Source organism: Pelecanus crispus, chromosome 6, assembly GCF_030463565.1.
Source record: "Pelecanus crispus isolate bPelCri1 chromosome 6, bPelCri1.pri, whole genome shotgun sequence".
In the NCBI taxonomy this organism is placed as follows: domain Eukaryota; kingdom Metazoa; phylum Chordata; class Aves; order Pelecaniformes; family Pelecanidae; genus Pelecanus; species Pelecanus crispus.
In genome coordinates, this window is record NC_134648.1 from 35,142,211 (window position 1) to 35,168,339 (window position 26,129).

At 45.4% G+C, this 26,129-nt stretch overlaps 1 protein-coding gene across 4 annotated transcripts in view; it reads right to left on the minus strand.

Annotated features, from left to right (window-relative positions):
• Nucleotides 1–2,766: 2,766 nt before the first annotated feature.
• The window catches only part of SUSD6 (sushi domain containing 6), a 90,840-nt gene continuing 67,477 nt past the window's right edge, over nucleotides 2,767–26,129 (minus strand). For all 4 annotated transcript variants that reach the window (XM_075711847.1, XM_075711844.1, XM_075711846.1 and 1 more), the window contains 4 exons: nucleotides 13,392–13,589; nucleotides 10,258–10,396; nucleotides 8,608–9,029; nucleotides 2,767–6,802 (listed from right to left, as the gene is read on the minus strand). In XM_075711847.1, the coding sequence (XP_075567962.1) occupies nucleotides 6,777–6,802; nucleotides 8,608–9,029; nucleotides 10,258–10,396; nucleotides 13,392–13,589 (785 nt within the window). In that variant the 3' untranslated portion in view covers nucleotides 2,767–6,776. The remainder of the gene's footprint in view (nucleotides 6,803–8,607; nucleotides 9,030–10,257; nucleotides 10,397–13,391; nucleotides 13,590–26,129) is intronic.

The following is a 26,129-nucleotide window of genomic DNA, read 5'->3' on the forward strand; positions in this document are numbered from 1 at the left end:
ATTGCCTCTTTGAGCCCCCTCCATGGCTTCCATCCAGCCCATGTCTCTCTCCCAACACATTCAGCCCCCTCTTGCTTTACTGCTATTGCCTTTTCTCACGCACAGACCCAGCGGGCACACATTTCCTACCGCTGCCGTGGGAGAGCCAAGTAACTGCCGTGTCCTCCTCCCAGCTCACATCCTCCCTCTCCATCGGGGACTGATCATTGCTGTTTGCTCCCAGGTAACTTGGACTGCACAGACCATGTTTTATTTGAGGGAGCAGAGGAAGGGACAGAGCGCTTTTGGGGGTCTTTCTGCACCACAGTAGTAAATTGCTATGCATGCACATGGTGCTATAGGAAGTAAAGACAAACAAATACTTTGCCCAGCCTCATGCAGCAAGTCTGCATGTTAGTGTAGGAGACTTCTCAGGCGGGCTGAGGAGCACCTGCAAGAACAACCACCACGAATGTCAGCCAACACAACAGGCCCAGGTGGCACTCGAGTGATCACAGCCCTCCCAGGATGGCTCATGAACCAACCTGGCCCAATTTCCCATGCAGTTATATGCACACCGAGGGTGGCCTTTGCTTCTGAAAGTGGAGGATATTTTTGGAAAGAGATGAGACTTCTAAGGCTGCACCAACTCTGTACCTCCTTCCCCAAGCCATTTGAGCATCCCTAGTTTTAGCTTCATCCTGATCTCCTCACATGGAAGGCATTGCACTATTGCAAAGTATTCACTAATGATCTGCTAGATTGGCAGTCCACAACGCCCAGGCAGTTAAAAAAAAAAAAAAAAAAAACACAAGAGACTATAGCTTCACTTCAAAAGAATTTTTTTTTTTTAATTTAGAAATGCAGTTATATACATAGAACAATTAAATTAAACTTTGTACAAATATTAAAATACTATCTTCACACCCACTGTAATGTACAGGATACCAGAAAATATATATAAAATAAAGCAAAATAAAACTGATTGAGTGACATCCTGCACAGCATCAATTATGGTTTTGTTTTTAAATCCCACATATATCTGAAGTACCATTCTACAAATAATTCCGTAGTGGTGCAATTCAGATAAAAAGAAAACACATACAGGAAGGAAGAAAAGATTAATGCACAAAGGCAATCAAGCTCCCCTTGCATTTGCATCAGCGACTACCAGCGGTCTACCCACCGCATCATCGGACATCTGCTCCACAGACAACTTCATTTTGTTTTCTTTTCAAAGGAAGCAAATCAGAATCAGAACTAAAACATTTTCCGGCACAACTCAGTTGCCTCTGTCCTTGCTCGCTCGAGGACAGAAGCAAAAGCACAGCTTACGGAAAGCATGTGCAGAGCATCAGTAGGACCCGTTCTGGTGGGTACATACATCCATACATCACCCGCAGAGGGTCGAGTTTGGAAGCAGTGCTGAACACAGGGCCCTGAAGAGAAGTGCAGGAGGTGGCATGCTCTGTGCCGGTGTGGAAGGGCAGGAGGAGGGGATGAAGGATTGGAAAAAGGCTTAATTCCTGTATAAAAATACGCCTTAAAATGAAGCCTGCCCTAGGAAACCTCTATGCACTTTCAAAGCATATCACAAAGAATACATGTTTTCTAATGAAGTTGTTCTGCAAACGAAGGTTTTCACAAAGAGCAAGTTCAATCTGCAGTTCCCTGGTAAGGACTGAAGGGTGAGGATAGGGTGAAGCAGGATGTGCAAAATGGATGGGATTTATTGCATTTATATACAGAAACCAGAAAGTGAAATTGATTTAATTAGTTATCTGGACAGAGTAATAAGGCAGATTTTTTTTTTTTTAAACAACTGCTATCAGAACAGTAAAACCAGGTTTTGCAAATATGTTCTAAAAAGGTCAGCAAGGAAATCTCAGTGTGTCCAACCAGTTGTACGTTAATTTTTTTTTATACAGCAAGCCTGCTGGTGTCTGCTAAATCATCTAAATAAAGCACAAGCTTCCTTACAACCCGGTCACGAATGCATTAGCTCATTAGCCTGCAGCATACCTGTTTTCAGTCACAGCTCTTCCTTACCCCCCTCCTTGTGTTCCCTTTTCTGTGCTGCAAATGACAACCATCCCAGATTATTTCCAATGGCTGAGCCTGTTGCTCTTAACCCCACTCCTCAGTATTGACCCAAGTCATCCACCTCTGGGAGCATCTTCAGATGTTTCCTCCCAAAACACATGGCACAGATTTCTTCCTAACACACCTGACTTCTCCATGTGCTGAAAGGCCAAATAAAGGCTCCAGATACATTAAACAATTCACCGCACCAGAGCTGAAAGGCTAAGGAGAAACCTCAGAGGAGACATCCAAGGGGTGAACAAGCAGCATGCTTGCTGAGTAAGCATTCTTCTACACAGCAAGTTCCCTGGTGGTTAAGAAAAAGGATAAAACTGCACTAAGTTGTTCTCCCTCCCAAACTCACCAAGTTTTAACTCAGCAACAACTCCACAGGCTCACATGCTCCAGCACGTCTCTCCTCTCAACTTCATTTTTTACCTCTTCTGCAGTTAATGATGGGGAGACACAAGCTATTTAAAACCAGCACACACAAACCCCTCTCACCAATGCTGCTGACCCCCTTCAAGGTGGCAGGCGGCTCCGACACAATCCTTTGGGCTGAGCTCCATGATGCAGATCCTGACAGGAGACTGCCCCACTTCCCCATGGATTACTGTCACCTTCACTTTCTGGTTCTCTGGCTGGTCCAGTTCTGCAATGCTTGGGCTGTAAACGCTGCAGTGCGTTGCATTTCATTTATTTAAAAAAAAAAAAAAAAAAGCAACTGAAAGGGAGCAAGGAGGTTTTTCTATTGCACATAATATTCTGAATTTCTGAAATGGTCTTTTTTTTAACCTATTAGACTCCAAAAATAATGGAAACCTTTAAAATAAGTGCTATTTTTATTTTTCCAATGTAATTAAATCATTTTAATGTTCTTGAATATCACAGGATCCAGCATGTATGACAGAGCACAAGATGATTATGTCAGGATTGTTAAGTAAGAAAAAAATGCCTCCCTTTGAATTCTTTTGCCCAACATATGTAGGGAAAAAAAAAAGGTAAGGAGGCTGTGGCCTCATCAGAAAAAAAACCCCCAAACTAAAAGAAAAAAAAAAATCATTTACCATGTTACATCTTGCAAGGCTGAGCCCCTGTGCTCCCCATGCACCACGCTGAGATCCAGGCTACATCTACATATGGCAACAACCAAAGAGGACACACTCTTTGCTCACAGGTAACAAACGCTCCCGAGATAGAGCAGAGCTCACAACTGAGGGATCTTTAAGCCTCAGCCCTTGCTCCCATGAGTAAAGACAAGACTGTGCAATTTAGTTTTTCCTAAATCTCTGCCCAAGACTTCCCAATCCTTCAGCCTCCGCAGAATTAAAACAAACACAAATGAGTAACAATCACTTGATAATCAGTGAAGTGAGGCCTTGCACCCCTCTCCCTTGAAAACAATTGCCAGGCAGATGTCTCTCAGGTTCCTCCCCAGCTATTCTACCTCATTTTATATGAAAATAAACTCTAAAGCTGAGGACCTGGGCAAGAGGAATGTGATGCCCCTCAAACTGTTTTCCAGGTTCTGGCTTGCAGGCCTCCCTGGGGTCTGTTCCCACAAGTGTTGCTGTAGGGGACAGGCTCTTCTGCAAGCGCTGGAAGCGTCAGCTGGGGTTGCCAGCCAGCACAGCAGAGACTGGCCCGGGAGCTGCTGCTTTACCCTCTCAGCAAGCCAACAGAAGCTGCCTGTTTATGCCTGATCACAAGATCTACGCTTGCATATTTCCCTCCACCTCCGCACTTCCCCCCCTCCTTAGTAAAGCCATTTCCCACAATTTCTATAAACGAAACAAAATTAAAGCACTCCCTCTTCTGTGCAGCTTGCTTCCTTCTCTTCCCCACCCAAATTGAATTTTCTCTCCCAAACTGGCAGCTGCTTGCTTTACAACAGCAGAGAGAGGAGGCAGGGCCACACGGTACATGGTTTCTGCTGGCAGAGCAGGCACTTGTCCAGGGCAAGGTCAGGCCTCAGGATCGGCTTCCAGCTTCTTTGTGGGATTCTCCCACCAACCTGGTGCTAACACCGAGTTAAAGGATTGTCCCTTGCAGGAAGACAGCATGTACCTGACTTCTACACCTTGATTGCTGAGGGTCAGTTTGAGTAGACAGGACCTTAAATGCATGAAGAGCAACTCCTCCTGCTCTGAGTTGGTTAGGTAGCAAGAAAAAAGTCACATATTCTTCCCGCCACACTCCCTTACCGCTACACTCGCTCGATCCCTCCATCCCCCCAATAAACCAGCGAATGAGAATTTGCTCAAGCTTAGACCATGTCCCAGGTAGGAGTTTAAAGCTAAATACAAACGCTCCCATGCTTATTTTCTAAAATTCAAATAGCAGATGTGTAAACATTTGCCCTCTACAGTGCTTGGAGCTGAGATGCCATAGCCCACTGTAAAATGACATGGGATTTTCACCATCCAAACTGAACAAAAAATACCCAAATCACCCAAATGGGATTTATCAAATCCTTGTGTTAATGCAACATAATATGAGCAATAGGGAATGGAGTTTAAAATACTGTATTTTTAAATGAACAACATCCCTCTAAAACAAGGATAGGGAAAATAGGATTCTTCCATCCACAGGCACATGCTGTCCCAGGTGTCCTGGGATTTAACGGCTAATCAGGAACAGAAGCAGCAGGTGCATGGCTGGATACTATGGCCAATCCCCATTTCCAGGAACTGGAGCTAAGCCACAGTGATTTATGTATAAAGGTGTTGTGTCACTTTTAACAAGTGCTGTGACAGTATGTTCCTGGAGCAACAAGGATGAGGATGGTAAGATCATAAACCAAAAGTAAAGCAGCACAGACAGCATCCCTATTTACCTGTACATTCCCACATGATGTGTAAGGCCATGACATTTTGCTCCTTCAACTCAAATGAAAATTTAGCAGCTTCTCACAGGGCAAACATTTCCCTGGTTACTTCAAGACTAAGTTATGACAAGGTACATGCATCTAAGAAGCCAGCTCTTCTTGTGGAAACCAATCCAATGGAACAGCATCCAGACCTCCCCGGTGAAGAGCCTTACAAGCACCACAATGCTTTTGTGATTGCATCACCTACCCCAGACAAATGTGGCTTCCTGCAAAAAGAGAGTCCTGCTAACAGCAACCAGGATATTCTGACCTGCTGTAGATAACTGTGGGGGGCAGAGGTATAGATATTTTTGGATTCTCTTCTCCCTGCTACCAGAACTTGAAACAATCTTCAAAACTTAGGTTCAGGAATAAGCTATGGTGTCCCCTGGCACTGCTGCCAACGTAGCCAACCTTCCCTCACCACAACAGGGAACTGCATTATATTTAGGAGAGACTTTATAGATGCTGCTTACCCCCTGCCACAAGGGAGAAGCCCTTCTCCGTGGGCCCACTGAAGCCCATTAGGATAAAACAACAGACTCCTGCTGTATGCAGCTAGGAAGACACACTAGCCTCCGAGACAGTAGCTACCCAGGATTCAAATACCAAGGTACCTAGTGTGGCTGGAAAGGTAAGTTGGTAATTTGGGATTGCACCAATGGCACTAGGCATTCACTACCTACAGTCATTTTTTTCTCTTGACATTTTCAAACACCTGAACCACTTCCAGATTACACCTCAAAGTGTTACCTCCACCTGAAGATCTGACCAAGAGAACCTAAGTTTTAGTGCAGAACCACCTTAACTGAAAAAGCTTTGAGACACACAGCTTATTCAGAAGAGCAGGGCCACAAATTTGGTTCCAGTCCTGATGCCTCAGTGAATGGGACTCATAGTTAACACAGGGTTGGTGTTAACATCCTCCAAGCTTTCTGGACCCTGCTAACCACTGGCCATTCTCCAAGGCTCTACTACAACCTAACACCAGGAGCTGCTCTGGCACCAGACCAAAGCTGAAAGGGTTGTTTTATTGGCAGTACAGTCCCAGTCCCAGCTTCTAGAAACACAGCACAATCAAGAGGGCTGCACAGGTAGAGAAGGAAGGAGGAGACAAAAAGTGATTTTCAGGAATGGACTCCTGCAGAGGTGGTTTTTGAGAAGGGGGTAGAGGGTATTCCTACACGTTGGACTTCTCAGCCTTCAGCGCTCTAGCGATTCTCAATGAACTGTTACTGCACAGCTAATCTGTCACACAGCCCATCTCATCTGAGGCGCTTCTAGACATCACAAGCTGCCCCTTAACTGGGATCCCTCCCAAGCCCAGCTTCAGTCCCAGTGAGGCGTTTTGTCCTGCCCTATCACAAAGAGGATGCTGGAAGAAGAGCCTATATAACATATATACGTATATATAAACTGTGTCTGCACCCAGTGAGCAAGCAGTTTTAGTCCCTGCTCTCCAGGCAGCAGAAGGTCGAGAGGCTGATAAGCTGCAACAAGCCGGTGTGAGGAGGAGAAAGGCACGAGAAAAGAGCAGCTCTTCAGAGACTGCTGTCAAACATCTGGCTGGGGAAGAGGAGAGGAGAGCTCAAATCCACTCTGTTCCTTGAGCCCCTGATGCTGATGGAATGGGGAAGCCAGCGCTGCACCAACTCCACTGGTGCATCCAGGAGGCAACCTGGCGACATCCTTTGGATCTTCAGCTGAGAGCGTCTCTGCTTGGAGGTATCCAGGGCACAGCTCGCGAGGACGGGGAAGGCTGCACAGAGTGCTTCTGTCCTGAAGGCAGGGGGAGGGAAGGAAGAAGAAATCCAAGAGGGAGAAGGCTAGACAAACACAGCAGGCCTCATGCTTCCTTCAATAAGGGAATATCTGAATGGTGGGGAGAGAAAGAAAAAAAAAAGTAGTCAAACTTTTGCAGTTCAACGCACACCAGAAAAACTACTTTTGAAAGACAGGCTCCCACTTCTGTAACGTGATAATGCAGTGGTCCTCCTGTCATCACAACACGGCAGAAGGGACCTCTGGAGGACTCTGCTCCAACCTGCCCCTGCGAGTGGGACCATCGCCAGCTCCAGCCTTGAAAATCTCTAAGGACAGAGACTCCATCACCTCTCTGGGTGCCTACCTGGTCCTGCACTAGCCTCCTAGCACGAAATATTTTCCTAATGCCCAATCTGAATCTGCCAAGTTACAGCTTGTGGCTGTTGCCCCACGTTATATCATCTGGCTGACAGGAGTTTGGCTCCATAGTCTTTTCAGCTCCCTGTAAAGTAGTTGTAGTCAATTGTTGACTTGGCCCTCAGCTGCTTCTTCACCAGATTTAAGGAGCCCAACTCCCTCAGTCACTCCCCCTAAGCCCCTGTCTATCCTGGCAGGCCTCCAGCAGAGCCTGTCCAGTTTCCCCACATCTCTCTTGAACTGGGGGTCCCACAACAAGATACAGTATTCCCAGTAAAGCCTCACCAATGCTGTTTAGGGGAAGGCAGTAACTTCCCTTAAGAATGACAGCTTTCTTATTTCCCATGACCTCATCAACCTTTTAGTTCCTCAAAATGTCCAAGACACGTTTCTTACTGTGACAGGGATGGTTGGAAATACAAGGATCACACTTGCCCTTATCTGACTTGAAGAAATGCAACCTCCTCCAGTAGCTGCAGCTTCCTCATCTTTGAGCCATAAGCACAAGCTTTATGGTCTCCTGCTGCAAGGGGCAATCTGCTGCTGTACAACAAGCCTTAGAGGCAATACATGTTTCCAGGCAGTGATTAATATTTCACAGTGCAGAGGCAACATCCTCCAATTTCTACACTGCGGACGTTTTTTTGTTAAGCTTCGCTTTCGGATTTCTGCTGTTTACACATTTGAAGTTTAATGCCCATCTCAGGATATGTTGCCATTTCTGCCCTTTAGTGGAAATCCCCTTTAACTGTTTTTACTGCAAAGGCTCTGGGTGGCATTACTATAGCTATAGGACTTGACACCATGGAAAGGAGTTCTGCCCTGAACTATCTGCAAGCCAGTTACACTTCTTGCCTCAGACACAGCAGTCTCTGCAGAAGCAACCTTAAGCTGCAGCTTCACATCAGCTCTGGCCACTCCTTCAGGGCAGAACAGAAGTGAACACAAGAGGCACTGACTGTTTAACAGGCTTGCCCCTCTGCCCTGTACAGTAAGTTCAAGCACATCCCTTTTAGGTCTTCTCACATGCCAAGGCTGCAGCACTGTATCAGTAAGCTGCTTACTAAAACAGCCTAAAAATGAAAAAGCCCAAACATCACAAAGGGTTTGTAGTCCAAGTATATCCTCCCACTCCCACCGACTTGTTTTCCATAAACACAGCTATTTTACTGCATTTGCACTACGATGCTGGAGGTTGACATTTCTCTGCAAATCCTTTGCTAAGATAAGAAGCGCAAGCAGCAGAACCCCAACAGTCTTTCCAGACTGCCCTAGGCCCCCAGTCTGAGAGTGCTGCATACTTCAGAAGAAGGCATTAAATACTGCTTGCACATCTAAGTTGTGAAACATGCCAGAGACTGGGACACCTCTTTTCAAAAGCTCCTCTGGTGCCTGACATACGTAGGGACATTCCTTGCCATTTTAATCCTAGTAGTCAGCTGCAGAACCTACTCTTATAAGGGTCTCATTCAGTGCTCCTTGCCCAAGCCACATACCATCTGTGTATTCCTCGGAGGAAGTGAGTGATAAAAGGCTCTGTATGTCACTGCTTTCTGAATCTTGGACCTCTTTGTGTACAGGTCTACTGCTAGCCATGCCAGCTACCCAGCAAGAGGTAGCAGCCTGATGCACAAGAACAGTTTCAGAGCGCTGAGAGCCACTGGCTTCACACAGTCCAGAATGTCCGGGGGCTTCATCTTCTCTTTCAAAGCTATTGCGAGCCCCTTGGTCCTGCTGCTGCATCTGTCTGGCTCCGTTCTGCCCAGCTCCCTCCGAGAGCACGATTTGCACTCGGGAGTCCGAGGGTGGAATGCAGTTCCCCGTGCTGCCATACACCGCTTCTTCATAGGATGGCAAGGCCACTTGAACACCATCCACCATGATAGATACCTGATCTCCAGACACACCTTGGTCTCGCCTCAAAAAAAGAAACAAAGGGGGGGAGGGAAATCAAGCTGAGCTTTTATATATATTTTTTTATATATATATATATATATATATATATATATATATATGTTACAGAGAACTCCAGTAACCTCCCACAGCAAAACTCTAATGCTCACCATGGACTTATTTAGGGAAGGATGGACAGAAACATGAATGGTGGTTTAACAAGGTGAAGCAAGCACAGCCTTGCAGCCCTACTATGAATTGCCATAAACATGAGCAGGGGCTGTAATTCATAGTGCCCGACAGATTTAGCAGCAAGAGCTGAAAAGGTTACAACGCTTCCCACCTCACCTGCCTGTCAGCTGAATCTGACAAAGATCATAACTTGGGGCCCTCTGTTATCACAGCTAGCAGATAAAAAAAGAGCTCTGACCACTGCTGATTTGAGCTTGTTACACTGCTATATTCTGCAACGCCCAGCGCTGCTTGGTGAGATAACCTCTAGCAGGGTGGGGCAGACAGCTCTTAAATTGGCACAGTGTGAACCCCCTAGGCTCATGAGTCAGAGTCCTAAGAGTCAAGTTTTCTTTTCCAGTGGTTTGGACTTCTTCAGGAAAGGGCAGACTCCAGGGCCCTACCTCTCAACCTCCCGGCTGCAGTACAGCCATGTCTCTGCTCTTATTTAAGGAGTACTAGTAGCTGGCTGGGAAGAGAGAGCCCACAGTGACTTTGTTGGCCTCAGCTGGCAGCGGTGGTATGGCTGGGTCCCACCTCTCATCCACAAACCCAGGCCACCTCCACAGCAGGGAACAATGGCAGCTTTGCATGTGTATCTGACCAGCAGTACCGCCTGAATTCGTGTCCATAGGATCTCACAAACAGACTAGGGGAGATGCATATACATACTCAGACACATACTTTGGTACCTATCCAAGGCTAGAAGAGGCAGGAGATTGATCTACAGCCAGGCTAGTAGGGATCATAACTTTTCACATTCAAAGCCAAGGAAAAAGACCAAGGAAACCACTCATCAGATGGCATGTTAGAATGGGGACTGCAGCTGGGTATCGCAGACCACCATTTCAGACTACTGCTGGACTTTGGAGCAGAAGTGCCACTGAGGCAATTAAAACAGGAGCAGAGAAGCGAGGAGGTAAGTTGCTCCAAAATGAAGGCCTAAACCAGGTACCTTAACAGGTTTCTGCTGCAAAGAAACAGGATGCCTCTGAGCCCCTCCAAACCCCAGCTACACTTACCTGCTATGATGGAACGACTTCAACTTTGGCTGCAGCAAAACAAACAGCACAACTAAGAGTAGAATCAGGGCGACAGAGCTCGCTGTGGAGGCTACTATGGACAGCGTGGGTACTCCAATTGTTGGAGGAGATTCCTTTTCTACAAAACCAAGAGGAACACAAAGTAAAATGACCCACTCCCTTAAATCACTGCCACAGGGAAGGAAAAATATCCACATTAACTCCTGAGAGCAGGCACGCTTGGGTGCACACGTGAGGAGCCCAAGTTTCCCATACAGACAAGGTACACCAGCTATCTCTTAGAGGGCAGTTCAAAGCTCAGGCTGACAACTGTCCATCAGCTGTAAAGGGAACCTAAAATAAAACAAGCACATACAAGGATCCTTTGGAAAAAACACGAGGCAAACAGAAAAGCAGTACAAGCAGGCCATGGGAACCAATAGATGGTAGTAAGGGTCATGTTATATATAGATCTGGCTGAGCAAATGTTAAAAAAACCATCCTCATGTCACCAGCAAGGCCAAAAATTTTCTAGCACAGTAAGCAGGATATCTTAGGCCAAACAATAGGAAAAAGTTCCATATAATGGGTTTTCTTGGCTAATGGAACAGCCTCCCAAAGGAAGGGGTGGAAGTCACCTGGCTGGGTATATTTAAGGCACAGCAAGTATTCAGTTTTTCTCTCACAGAAACATATGCCAGGGGACAGAGAGGGAAGGCAAATGTTGCTTCAGGATGCTGAGTTTTCAGTGTTAGATACATGTGCCCTGTTCACATTACTTCTTCCTACCCTTCCTCAGCTGTGCCATGTTACTGTACGGGAACCAATTTAGCTTTTAAAGGTCTCTTGCAAGACAAGAATAAATTGGGAGCGGAGAGAGAACGGCCTGGAGCTGGTATTGCTGAGCACTGCATATCACACCTAGAATGCTACACTAGTCCTTTCACCTCCCTAGAGCAAATAACTGTATGTGTATGTGTTGCCTCTGTCCCTAATTTATGTCTTTGATAGAGATCTCAAAAACTTCACCTCCCCATCTGCAAATACTATCATGCATTTCCTATTCAGGACATTCCCCCGTATGCAGTTCCTCAGTTCCTTTTTGCTACATTCAACACATTCTTTGGGAGCACAGGTCTCAAACTGCAGGGGGATGCAGGACACACATGCAGGTAGGGATGAGGGGAAGAAGAGCATGCAAACAGAAGAAAAAAGCTGGAGGACCACTGTTTTTAAGCCTACAGCCTAAAATCTATGCTCCAAACAGGCATGTAAGTTGGAAAGCCAGTTTGCATTTTCTGCATCTTCTCCTGGGGACTAACTTATTGGTTTAGTTGGTTTGAACTCATTTTCCTGAAATTTTTCAGAAGTAGCTTGACCTCTCCCCAGGGAAAAAGCAATGCCTAGTACATTCTTCCCTATGGCAAATAGGGTCGAGTAAGGATTTCCATTTTCAACATTACTCAGGGCACTTTGAGTACGCTGACAGGGAAGAGGGTAGGCAAATAGATGCTGTAAAACTGCTCACTATGCAGGGTACACTCCAGCACATTCACTATCTCATATTCCAACAAGATGCTCACACGATAAACCGTCAAAAGGCTATGGGGCTGACGGGCTCAGAGCTACAGAAAACATCTGGTAACTGCGAAGTATTTCATTTACTCTATATAGAGCAGGTGGGATCTTACACATCACCAATCATTTTAAGACCTACTAGCTTTTCTCTACAGTCTCCCACCTCCTCCTCCTTTTAGCCCTGTGAAAGAGACCCAGTAGTTAAATCTCAGCTGTCACTGACCCTGACCAGTTGTTTCGAAGCCTGTGCTGTGAAAGCAATGGCTTTTTCACTGGGTCAGACTTTTCAGGCCCCAAATTTTTGATAAGGCCACTGATCCTTCAGGATGCTAAAGAAATCTGAGGGATTTCTGCTCATCACAACACAATCCCTTCAGCCCTGATGTAGACCAAGTACCACCGTGCAGGAATGCCACCCAGGGAACACTACCTGCAGTAGCACAGCTTTGTTCTCCAGCCTAGGTGCAGCAAGGGGAAGAGGGCCCACTGTGGAAAGGAAGCTTATGCTGAATTTGCAAAGCCTCTGCAGGATCTAGTTGCTGCCAGGTAAACTCCCAGTTGCCTTCCTTATACATAATAGGAAGGGGCTATTGGAATGGCTGTGACAGAGACACTAAGATGACAGTGTCTTTGGGACAGGATATTCCAGAGATCACAGGTATGCAGTGAGCTCCACAAAGAGCTTGAAGAAGGTATTTTTCTATTTCCTTCCAATTAAGCTAACACATTTTGCTGTATGGGTTACGAGAACTTAATTCTGGAGTGACATCTTGCTGACTCAGGATGACTGCGCAGTAAGACTCTATCAAGAAGCCAAACTTGAAGAGGGGAGGGAGTTCTCCCTTTATCCAGTATGTATGCTTTTAGAACTGGAAGAGCCATAGGCAAACTAAGAGCTGTGTGATGAACATTTTCCTGCAAACCTTTTTACTTTCCTGCTTTGATGGACAAATTCCTGTTCAGCTGGGAGAGACCCACAAAACAAAAGCTGTCCAATTCCATTTGGAGAGAAGCAGAAATCATTTGTCAGCAATGTCCTTTCCTGCCAGTACAGTGAAAAACAGCACCATCGAGCTCTTTACTACAGGAGGCCAACAGTTACTTAACCTGTTTGCAAGGAAGATCGGCTCTACATACTCACACACACACACACGTGGACAGATGGGTACACCGCTGAGGGAGATGTACTGTCAAACCCATCAGGAACAAAACCAGACAGCATAGAAAATGCTTCAGTTAGGGCCTCCCCCATTTCTGGGATGAGTGCTGTCAAAATAAGAGGCTCCACCTAAGTAACAAATTGCCTCCTTTATACTCCTTTCTGTGGGTTGTCTCCTTGCATGAGGAACTGTGAGCCTGCATCTGATGGGCTGTTACAGAAGAGACGTTTTTAATAAAGAGCTGTGACTGTGAGCTGCATTTCTGAAATTGCTAGAGCAATGAGAGGCAGCTGTACGGACTTCCTCAGCATCACGCTGCCTTGGTGTTTAAGGATAATCTGAAAAGCCAATGCAAGGGCAATTCTGACTGTCCCACTGGAGTCAGGGAGCACTCACCTGGGCTGAGCCTGCAGCTGACTTCCATGGCTGGGTTCCACTCTCCATTCTTGCAGGTCAAGTACTTATAATCTCCTTTCAGCACGTAGCCTTCAACGCACAGATACTCTATGACACTGCCCGAAGTCAGAGGGTTGTTGCAGGGGCTAGGGTGGCATTTATAGCCTCCATTCTCAGGCTGCGGTGGCTGGGGACAATCTGGAAAAAAGAAAAAAACATCATGGAGGATATCTCAAAGGAAAACATCTGTTGCAAAACAGATACAGCATATAGGCAGACTTCCACCTATGAACCACTAAATTAAGAAACTACCAAAATGGCGAAGACTGTTAGACAACGGCAGAGAATGCTGCTCAGTTTCACCTTTGATATGTCTTCTGTAATTGCTAAATCCTGCTTGTTATCCCAGTCAGCAGGCATCAAACTGGTGGTATTTTTGAACTGTGACACAACAGAGATTCCACATGAGTGAGGCCCAGAAAATCCTTGGTGCTATCTTTTCCTCACAGCTGCTTCACTAGAGACTGGGGGGAACCTAACAATCAGGCTTTCCTATTAGCCTGATATGGAAAAAGCATGAGACCTCCTACCGAAATGAATGAAGAATGCAGACACCCTACTGTACTATGGGTACAATGTCAAGGTACAGAGCTGCCCCATAAGGCACCCTGGAAGCCTGTAAGAGCATGCTGATTTCAGCTATTTTACATATATATACCACCAACAGCATGGGGAACAGAGCTTTGCTGCAGTAGGACCAAATATTCTAGCCTATTTTTAAAAAGGACTTAGTTATATTACAAAGACATTTCAAAAAAAACTCTGTTTACCTATTTGAAGTCTGGAGTGCTGAAGGCACTTTACATTTCTCCTTGCATCTCCCCTATCCTGACTACTGGGTGTAGACATAGCACATGCCAGAAATTTTCTTGTAGAATTTTCAATAGCCATTCAAATAAAAACAACAAACCATGAATGAGGAAACTGCACTAAAAACATATTTGTATTGCTTAGCATTTCCTCTCCCCTGGCAGGTCACACTGACCCTGCATAACAGCCCCAACATCCCCCACTGATGCCACATACCTGCCGGGACAAAAGAGGGAAAAATCCAGATTTTTCCCTTTAAATCCACATCAGCTTCCCAAACTTCACAAAAGGAAATACTTCAAAGACCCCTCTTGAGTATTTTTGGGGCATCAAAAACCAGCCAACCCACCCACCCTATTCCATCACAGCATGGTGATCCAGGCCTGCCCTTAAGCCCTGGATGGAGCACGCGTTCTCACGTTCTGCCTCTAAGTGTCCCACTTATTGAGGGATAAACAGCGAGAAACAGCTGGGCAAAGTTCAAGTAACTGGATTTTGGGCAAGATTTAAGAAGCAAAAGAAAACTTTAGAGATTCATTCCACTGTGGAAAAATTTGCTACACTGCTGCCAGTGCAAGTGACCCTTGAACCTGATCACACGTGTGAATGCATCATAGGTAGGTGCCTTATAATGCCAGTAAACCCTGAGATGAAGTGCTGAGCGAAGCCAAAAACCCTCTGGTATGAGTTCTGCCAGCTTTATAACTGCAATTCAATTTACTTCTTGAGAGAAAAGGTTAACAGGGGTCTAAGCAGCAGCTTTTCAAGAAGACTTTGTTCTTGAGGAGATTTATTCTTAAATAAGTTTCAGAGAAGCCACTGTACTGTGCCTCATGAGTATTAACTATTGCCTCTTCTGTGTTTCTTTACTTTTCCTTTCTGCAACAATTTCCCGTCTTGTAACCAATGTTTTAACCCTTCGCCTTATGAGGCTAAAACTTGCTTTCCCTTTAAGCCTGTCCAACACTTAGGGTCAGCTGGGATCAGCTGAATCGACAGATTCATGGCACATTTCACATTCAGGCACATAGACAAATGCCCTGCTTCACCTGCAGCCCAGGAGAGGGGTTTCTTGCTAAATTGCAAAGACCCATTTGAGTGCCAGAAATATTCTCAGCAGTTTAACACATACCTCTCTAGGCAATGGTAGAGAGCTGTGGGGAAAAGGTACTGTTGCCACAGCAGCTGCTGAAACCCAGGAGCAGACAGGACAACTTCGCTACACCTTTTTATGTCACAGGAGCTACCTGGAATTGTTTGGGAGCCACGCACAGCATCTTTCTCCTAACTGATTGCAGCAAAAAGAGCTCGTTCCCTCTGTTCCCCCTTCTCCTGAGCCGTACCCATGTGCGGCCGCTGCACCAGAAGCCCTTCTGGACCAGGCAGCAGGTCACTGCTCGGTTCCCCTTCTGTGGGGCACTATGAAGTGCCACATACGCTGATGAGGTTTCCAAGTTAAGTACAAAAGTCAGCCAGCCAACAAGAAACAAACACTTATTTACATTGCAGTAGCACTCTCAAAGGCTTGGAAACACCACTGCATCAGTCACCTACAGAACCCTGACTTGGCCTCCTCCCGCAAAGGCTTCAGGAGGAGATGCACAGCTACGCATCTGCAGATTGGTTTCCCCCTCACCTCCACAGGTCACTTGGCACACAAAAGAGAGAAGCAGCTGCTAAGTGCATTCAGTCAGATGTCCCTGACTTGTCCTCTTCACACAGGGAAAAGATTGCAGAATTAGTCACCTCCCCTTTTTTTTCCCCACCTCCTTAGGTCATTTGTGATCACAGCATCCAAGAGCATCAACAAGTATTTTAAAATGTCACCTTCACTGTGGCAGAAGAACACTGTTTATGTGCTGAGGAAATAGATAAAAAAATATCTGGATCAGGCAGCCAGAACATCAACACCCTCAACCTGACTGAGCATCTCTGGGCAAACCCAGCTCCCCTGGAACACCACCTGAACTGTCCTTTGCAAGGCAGTCTCAGGGAAACAGAGCATCTCAGAGCCTGCAGCTTTGGAGAGGGCTATTAGACAGTGCTGATGGCTTTAAAGACTGCTGGAGGTGGCAAGGGTTGGGTGGGCAATGTAAGGGACTGGCAGTGCCTGAAAAACTAAGGAAGTCAAAACACCTCTGCTCCCTGCTAGACTAGCTCCTTTTCCCTGACATCTCTGACAGAGCTCAGCACCTCTGCAAACCAGGGCCCAGCCCAGCACAAAAACAGGCACCTAGGAAGCTTGGGACAGTCCATGCAGCTTTCCACTACAGCAGCCTATTCTTAAGTTTTCAGTACCCTCAGCTTTCGCACACTCCACAGTGGGTTTCTTCAATTGCCTCCATGTGTGCGCTCTAAACTGGGGCTAACAGAAAAAAAGGCAGAGTCTGATTCTGCACAACCCTTTATCTCACCAAGCAGCAGCAAAGCTTATGCCCCAAGTTTGCAGCTCTAGTATACCTACAGCAATACAAAACCAGGCAGAGCTGCCCATTTACCACTTTTGACACACTTACTTAGCACACACCAGGGGTGAAAAGAGCTGCCAGAACGTGTGTCCAGATCAGCCTGCTCCTGGCTATGCTTTGTAGCCGGAAGGTACAAATGGATGAGAATAGCTGCCTGCGTGAACTGTTTATCGGCACTCCGGAGCGTGGCTGTGTCGTGACGGTTCGGTACTGGGTTTGGGAGCAGGGAGCAGCCTGACCCAGCTCTCCTTCCAGCTCAGGCTTGCGGGCTGCTTGCATTTAACCCTCAGCAGCGTTTGCATGCTGCTCTGTGGCCCAGCCCCAGGCTAGAGTACAGCTGTTTGGATATTACTGTGGCACACTGATGCTTTTTGAGGCACATGAACTAAACCATGGAGGAGGGGTTTTCAGTATTTCAGCCCCAATTAAAGCTGGGCAGATTTCAAGGGACACAGCAAAACTCTGACCCCCAGATTCAAGTTTCAAAGGTGTGTGGCACATAGTGGATACACTGAAGCTTCCCAAAAGGTTACAAAAATCCCTTTAAATTTGTGGGACACTTCAAATACATATATTGTAACAATCAACCCCCTTCCCAATAGCATCAGCCTAGACTCACAATAGCACTGGGTTGTATTTGAAATACAAAGAGACATGCAGGAATTTCATCCTGAAATTTCCCTCCCTGAAACACATGTTCTTGGAGGTATCCCAGAGCTTATGAGACATCTTAAAACAAATGTTCACGCCAGGCAGGGAAGAGAAAGAGCGCCAAGTTACAGAAGTTATCAGCTTCCTAGGGGGTTATGAACATCCTAGGCTTGCAAAGCTATTCCCAGCATCTTGATTCATCAAGCTTTGAGGATGCACAGGAAGAGTGGTTTTGAACATTGCAGCACTGTGTGCAAAGGGGGCAGAGCTCTACTCCCAAAGGCCCCATTTCTAAGAGGTACTGACATTTATGACATCTCCTGAGAGAGCTGGTTCTCTGCCAGCATGCACTGCTGGAAAACAGGAAGGAGATAACAGCTGATGAGAAGTCCAAACATTTTGAACATCATTTTGAACATTACTGAACTCTGTTCATAGGCATAGAAACTGTCATTTCCAGACTGACAGGCAGAAATAAAGTTATGCAGTAGAGTTTCTGCAAATGCCATTCCAAAACACTAGGTATTTAATATACAGACAATTTTTTTTTATATATACACAAATGAAAAAAATACTAAGCCAGTATGCACCTCCATCCAGTTTGCCATCAAATTATCTGTAAGCACCATGTCTTTCTGTGTCTAGGTCACATGAGAAAATACTGTCCTCCTTCAAGGAAGGTTAACTGCTCTTATGTTCTTTAAGTAGCTGTTACCAACTTGACAACAAGCAGCACAACACTGAAGAACCTCTTTTTTGTTGCAACCACAGTGTCATCACATTGTACCTTCACGGGCTCCCTTAACCATGGCTCTGCTCATAGTAGCAAGCTCCACTTGTTTTCTCTTCTACCAAATTCACAGACAGCTGTGAGGGGTTGGAACATGGCTTCTTTTAGAGACAGTAAGAGATGTCAGTTGGCCAAACTGATTAACCTAATCACCAAAGGATGAAATGGATCTTCCATGTCCTGGCTGAGCTGAAACTGAGCTGGTCCTAAACACCAACCTGATGCAGAGCTAAAAAGCATTTCTAACATAATGTAAAAATGACACAAAACCAAGCTATGGTCTCAGATAATACCACAGATGGAAGTATGTGGTATTTTGTGTGCTGACATAAAAGAGAGCATTTTACATACTCAGAACATAAACCACAGGAGCACAGTTGAGCCTCGATCTCTGTGAGTAAAATTCACAGATAAGCAGAAAATTTCCAAAGGACAAGCAGGATGAGGCCTGTTGTAGCAAGGATCAAGTACAACACACTCCACTTATACACACAATGTAAGATTAAAACATACTTCTATCTGACTGGATAATTGCCACAGAATTATAAAAGCTCAGTACTGACCACCTTTGCACAGGCACAGCACCATACAAGAGGTGACTGAAAGGCACTTCTCTACAGTCTTGTTTGCTTGGCGCTGTGTGTTTCTTTTTTCAACCAGTAGGACCCAGATCCTAGCGAGGCTCTTGCACCCCTTTTTCTGCACCAAGCACCTGAGCTGTATTTCACCTCTTCTGCTGGGCAGTCTGACCACACAGAAATGAAAACCAAATCCTCCTTAGCTGAATGCATTCTTATAAGACAAAAAAAAAAAACCACCCAAACAAAACCAAAAAACAAACACCCAAACAAACCAGAACAAGACAACTACTAATCATCACCTGCTAGAGTGCGTAACTGTAGGTTTGTAACTGAGGGAGAACAAACCATTGCATTGCTCACCGCATGTGGGTGGACAGATGGATACAACATTGCTTAACAAAGGGATGTTTTGCACTGAACAACCAGTAACATTTCTTCTACTTCTCCACAGCAAGGCACAAAGATCACTAAAGACAGGATGGGAACAGTTTTGAGAAATTAAATTTGCTGTTTATATGAGTTAGGCCCAAATCCCAACAACTTCAAGAGGAAGCTGGACTGAACCTCAGGTAAATTCCTCACTGACTACTCAAGTGCCCTAGCATGTGTGACCATCCTCAGAGCAGCATCAGAGGAATCTTACATGTCAGTGCTGAAGCATTTTGGAAGCAATTTGGTTAGACAATGACTGCTCCACTGGATCCCCTGAACACGTGCCCTGTTCCGATATGTTAACACCTCCAGGTCTTTCAGACATACTGCAACTTTTATGGGATGTGAAGACTGGAAATTGAAGATCCTAAGCTCAGTACTTCTCTTTCCTCATCTACAAGATTTACTCAACTGATATTATCAAGACTCGCAGAGGAAAAACATCCCACTAACAAAAAACACCCTCCTGATCTAACAAGATGAACATTCCCCTGGCTAGTCTGGTTAAACCTGTCATGATTGTCTCACACCAGCATGTCCTGCCTGGTGAGCAAACATCTTTTTGAAGCAGAACACATAAGCACCCAGTTAAATTTCCCAGTACTAGAGGCCATACTATTTCCTTCATGCTGTTCCCTCTGAAGCCTCATCCTAACTTTCTTGTGCTACCTTGACTTCCCTACAGTAGGATTTTTGTGGACCAGCTTAAAAAAGATTGCCTTGCATTGAAGTATACCTTTTTGTCTCTTTGCACTTCTCTGTGCAAGTCTCTGGTTCTCCAAAACACTGCCACCTTTATTCTCTCAGCCAGGACTTGCCACTAGCCATAGAAACAGCACATCTAGAAAAGCATCCAAAATAACCACAAGATATATCCCCATCTTCCGGTTACTTGTCCCTGCTATGGAGGCCTCTGATTTTCAACTTGGATAATTTGTGTGTGTGCATCACTTCAGTACAACAGAGGGAACTGCAAAAGCTATTACTGACTTCTGGCAAGGACCTTCAAAAACCCCCAAACTCTCTAAGGCATCCTTGAGAGTAATCCTCCCTCTCTACTCCACTCTTCAACCTGGGTCCTGCCACAGCTAAACGGGTGGTCTGAAACACCAGCTGCATCTGAAGCCTTCTGCAGAGACCATGCATTTTCAGCATCTGAGACGCGAGGTTCAGGTTTAATTAACACCATGCTGAAAACAACAGAGCCAGGTTCACTGTTTCTCTCCAGTTGGTGCACTGAATAGGCTTGCAGCAATAGGCTGTTTTTTTCCCCAGTTGCTATTTGTTTGTAAATCCGTACACAGGGGTCCATCTTTTTTCACAATAAAAATGTGACAGCCTAACGCAGCCAGCCAGCCAGCCAGCGGACTAGAAGTGCAAGTCAGAGACCAACAATAATGCTCACTTTGGCTTCTAGAGGGTCTTGCAATTCTAGCAGAGTGCTGCCCATGGATCCCACTCAGGGGTGTCACTGAACATTAGTTCCTTAGGAAGCAACTGAATGAATTTGCTAGCAAGAGCTCTGGTCTTATTTGCTAATAGGAGAAGAGACATTGTTTTTTCTCTTCGCAGAGTTTCAGTTCTTGCCAGCAGGGCACTACCTGACCTCTCCACTAATCTCCTGGTTGTTTAGTAAACCAATAAGGAAACAATTTACCCCTCCCTCAGCCCAGTTCTTGGATCTTTTCTATTTGTTGGATATACTCCCAACCTCTGTCACTGGTACGCAGAGAAGCATGAATGTGACCCAACCAGATAATAGTGTCACTACTGTCCTTAGCCACAGCAGCAGGGTAAGCAGCCAGAGTTGCCAAGCTCACTTCGCAGCTTCTTGAGCAACAACAAAGGCAACACATCAGCCTCCCAGTGCTGCAGACAGACTAGTGCCTCAGCTTACACCTAACAGAACGCACTGTCCAAGTTTTCATGCAAGTAAAATTTTTTTTTGTTTTTAAACTTGGCTTTTCCTCCTAGAGAAGTGGTTGTCTCAAACCCTCCCAACATTTGCTAAGGTAGAAGAGATCCCTACCTAGCATATGATGAACTCAAACCCCACTATATACCTACTGAGAGAAAAAAAAATGGCAAAGCAGCACCAAAACTAGACGCATGCATACAACTGGCATACATGCCATTTTCAACAGCAAGCACTTATTTTATAAACCCTTCCCAACTAGCAGACAGGAAATGCACTGACCAAGTTAGCTGCTTTTCTCATGAGAACTTCATCCCCTATGCTCTGAAGAGTCTGGGCTAAAGGTGGTTTGCTGCCTCAAAGAGAAAAAAGAAAAAATACTCCTGCTGCGTTGCTCTCTGGGGGAGCAGGGGAAGACCAGCATGGCTGCAGTGACACCAGGACCGGAGAACAAAAAAATTCCACAAGCTTCTCTTTGGGTCAAGATTTTTCCTCTGAAACCACAACCTTCAGTCACATATAACATTTCCTTCTGTCTGAGGCAGGACTGGTGTTTGGCTCCAGAAGTCTTCTGCAGAGAGGGAGATGATGGGTAGAGAAGACCAGCCAGCTGTGCTTTCAGTGTGAAATCCAGACAGGCAACATCCTGGTTTTTCATCTCTTGCCTTGTGCACAAAAAACAGCCTATAAACAGCAGAAGCCACTTTTGGAAGGCCCTCCCTCAGCAGCAGTTTGGTTTTAGTAAGAAGCAAGTCTGTATCATTTCATACCCTTTTTAGACTAGCTACGTCAACTAAACACTGTCTTTTACCAAAGCAAAAACCACTTCCCAGGCAGCTGGTCTGCAGGGAAAAAGCACCTAGACAGGCTTTGATCAGCAGTACTGCCTCTTCCCCACCCACACCTTCCTTCCTGTTGAGAAAGCAATGACAAGGGGATGCGCTTTAGCAGTAGATACAAAACCAGTCACCTCCACCCGCATGCTCCAGCTAGTCAGAATGCCAGCTCCATTTCTGAGTGCTAAATACCTTCAGGTTTCCAACCAGAGACGTTTGCCTGGATGCACTCAAAAGCTTCGAGCACAGCAGCTTCCCACTATGCACCCTCTGCTCCTGCATTGTCCTCCCCAGTCCGAGCGTTTGGATTAATACCAATATTAGGCTAGGAAATGGCTCATCAAGTATTCCACGGATAAATGTCACTGCTCATTACAGCAGGTCTCTGCTGAACACGAAGAGCCGCATGCTTTAGACCGGCATTCCTCTTGGCAGGCTGGCTCCAAGAAGCATGGTAATGACCTGCTCTGAGAATCATATTAGAGATTCTACCCTCTCCCGACACCCAGCATCTTGGGGACATTCGGGGAGACATTTTTTAGCCCACATAATTAAATTCCAACACAAGAGTCTCCTGCAGTCATTAGAAAGCCTTCTCCCTAGAGGACAGGTGGGTCTTTCCCAGTGGAGGTGAGGTAGATTCAGGTAGATTGAGGTGTTAGTGGTTTGGTCATTTGTTTGTTTGTTTGGTGGGTTTTTTTGTTTTTTGGGTTTTTTTTTTGCTTATTGCCCACAAGTGTGCTAACCTGTGTGTTTTAACTATACAAACAGAGTAGCTGCAGCTACAACATGTGAAAAGGGACCCAGACCAAAGCTATCCTCTGCCAGCTGGAAACAGTTGAGAACTCTGTGCTTCTAGCCAGAGACTGCATTCACACCATAAAAGACAGATTACCAGATGCCCAGGTTTTCCACTGTCTGTAATTTCTGGGGTGGAGATGGGGACTGCAACCAGGAGAACAGATTTTGAACCTTCTCCTTTTCAGCACTCTGGCTTTCTCTAGCACATGAGCAGATGGGTCATTTCCCAGAGGGACAAACCCGAGACAGCAGCTGCTGCCGGGGCCCAGTCACAACAGCTGAGGCTAAAGGACCTCTTTATATTTTACTTACAGGAGGCAGAAGTCAATAAAAGGCCTCCATTGTGAGCGCACACAGTTCTTGCCGACCCTGCCCCTAAAATATTTTAAGCCTTCCTAAAAACACACTGCAAAACATAACCCTCTTTCGGGCTCTGTGTTTTAAGCAGAGGCCAAAGTCCACTGAAAAATAAGCTCTCTGTCTTCACTGGCTCCAGATGCTGCTTACTCTGAAGTCAACGACAGAAGAGCAAACTGAGCAGGACTAGAGCCTTTACAGGGAAATTACAGTTTCCCTAGCAAGGGCATACTCTGAAGAGGAGGCTTATTTTTCTTTATGTCATAATGTGGGCAAATGAGAAGAAACCAAAGCAAAGAGATTTGTATATATAATCATATAGCTGTGCATTTATATAATTAGACACAAACGCTTACACTGTGTACAGTAACAGGCACCCCTCGCACAGTCATCCCATCCACACCAAAGCTGCCTTTTCTCTCTCTCTCTCTTTTTTTTTTTTTTTTTTGGTAGGGCAGGGGAAGAAAAAGGAAGAAAGAAAAGCCTCTAATTGCAGCCTTCCACCAATACAGTCGCCATCTGGTAACTCAAGAGACACATGGAGCAGAATTATCTTAATTAACATGTTACAACAGTATTTAAAAAAACTCTATGCTTATTAACACTCAGCTGTGATTAGCCAACCATGGAGGAAGCCTGCTAGTGCAACATTAATTATGGGTCTTGTCTGTCTTTCTATTAGAAATACGATTTTTTTCCAGTGGTTTATCTCTCTTCTAAAAAGAAAACCATTAGCATCAAAGCTTGCTCTAAAACACAAATTCTATTTACATTCTACAAGAGTCAAAATGTTTAGGCTCTATGAAACTGCCACGGGTGCTTCTAGAATGCTACAGACTGTCTTGATATAAAATGTACTTTTCTCTGTCTGCCCCTTCGAAAGCTTTGCTTCAGTTAGACAACTCCCTCTCTCACTGAAATTTTAGCAGAAAAATAAGTTTTATACCTTTCAAGTTCCTTTCCCCCTCAAAACCAGGAGCACAGTCTTTGCTGTATGCTAGGCAGTGCAAACCAAGACACAAAATCCAGGACTAACAAAAGACCCACAACTCTGAAAGGAAGATTTCTGTGATGGAAAGCAGCAACCAAAACACAACTGCACTCCAGCAGCAGATTTGCCTCCCTAGAAGAGTGCCACTCACTATGACAACTGTATTAATATTTTCCCAGGCCCACCTGTAATGCGCTCCCCTCAGATACATTCCCAAATGATTCAGCCTGACAGGCTCCGAGACTAACACTGCCAAGTTTTTCAGACTTGGCTCTGCATTATGTTTGCACGGGGCCAACTGCAGAGGGGCTCTCATCCACACCGGGCATTGTGGACACCAGGATAACACCAAATCATAAGACAAAAACCTGGTGCTTTTAAACAAAGCCAGGATTGATAAATTAATTCCAGAAACATTAACGAGGAGGGGGAAACAAACTGGGAACAACCGCAGAAGTGCTTTTAAGATCTTCTGATAAAGTAATCTTATTGTTGCGCACACACAGAAATAAATAAATAAGACTGCTGTTGGTGATGTATGTGGAAGTTCATGCCGCTTGCTCAGGCCCAGTAAGGATGAAGACCAGCTGACCGGTACTTTACAGCATCCCATACTGCCAGGACTGTATAAACAATTTGCATCTGGGCTGCAGTTGGAGCCAGCAGTACAGTGGCTGCAGAACAGCCAGTTTAATACAGAAACCTGCTCACCCCCATGGGCACAGCACAGCTTTCCAATTGGCACATACTTCATTTGCTTTTGTTTTCCAAGGCTGCTTCCGGCCTCCCCCGTGCCTTCTTCCAACTACGCCGTAATTACTTCCACGTGTTTGGAGAAGGAAATTAAGCAAGTGAGGTAACAACACTTTGTATAATCACCAGGGTCCCAGATGCTGCTTTTGAAACCCAAACACACTGTTGTTAAGTAGCACCCAGCTAGTTTCATGGATTTCCTTCCCCTTTCAAAAGTTTGATTAAGAAAGCTGCATGCGGGTTTTAGTTTGAAATTCTGATTATTAAGAAATGTTAAGAGTCCAAAAGCGTTTGCCATACTGGGCAGAGGCAGCTAACACTCATCAGGGGCCTCTCTTCCTCTCACTGGCAGCTCATCCAGTTCTAAGTCTTACTTTATATTGCAACAGAGAGGAGATTATTTTTAAAGATAACAAAGAACTGTCAAAATAATGTGATATTCTTTCAAAAAAGGAACAGGCAGCTGTGCAGGAACTTATAGCACCTACTGTGTAGAGGCAGGTTAGTAGAAAATTATTAGCATGGCATTTGAACTCAAACAACATCCACTGTCCTCAACTACTGGTGCTAATTTTAAACTTCAACTTCACTCTTCACGCAGCTTTGATTTCTCATCTTGTCCCTGCTTGCCTGTTTCCAGAAACCTACAAAACTAAAAATTGCTCTCAACTCAGAGGTAACCTGCACATTTACCCTGCTGTTTCCTTGGCTGTTCTTAGGTGGGTTTTCAATTTGGATATAGTAATAACTCAAGGCTGTCTTTTTAGGATAAAAGCCTGACACACACTATGGGCTCTAGCCTCAGGAAAACCACCTGGCACTTCAGCAAAAACAATGAGACACAATAGGAAAAAGCACAACTATTAGATCTTCATGCTGATTTTGGACACATGGTTTTGACAGGGCAGAGATGACTGATTTGTGCTGACTGGTCTGAGTCCTAACTGAAATAAATACAGTCCCTCTGTTGACACTAGGCGAGGACACAGGGGAAACATACCTTCTGGATACAGCAGAGCAAAACTCATGTCTACCAGCAAGTGACAAGAGGCCTGCAATTTAGCAGTGCCTCAGGAGGCTTAACTTGCTTGTGGATTTCCATATGACTACAAAACACTTCCACTACCTAAACTTCAGCCTAGTGCGGTAATCAGGTTCCTTTCTCCAATAAGGCCTTAAAAGTTCTTGCTATGGCAGTCTCCCAAAATATGTCCCTGTTGTGGGCTTCAGCACGGCCACTCAAGCTCTGGATGACACGTCACCTGGCTGGTAACTCTTGCAGCAGTAGGAGTC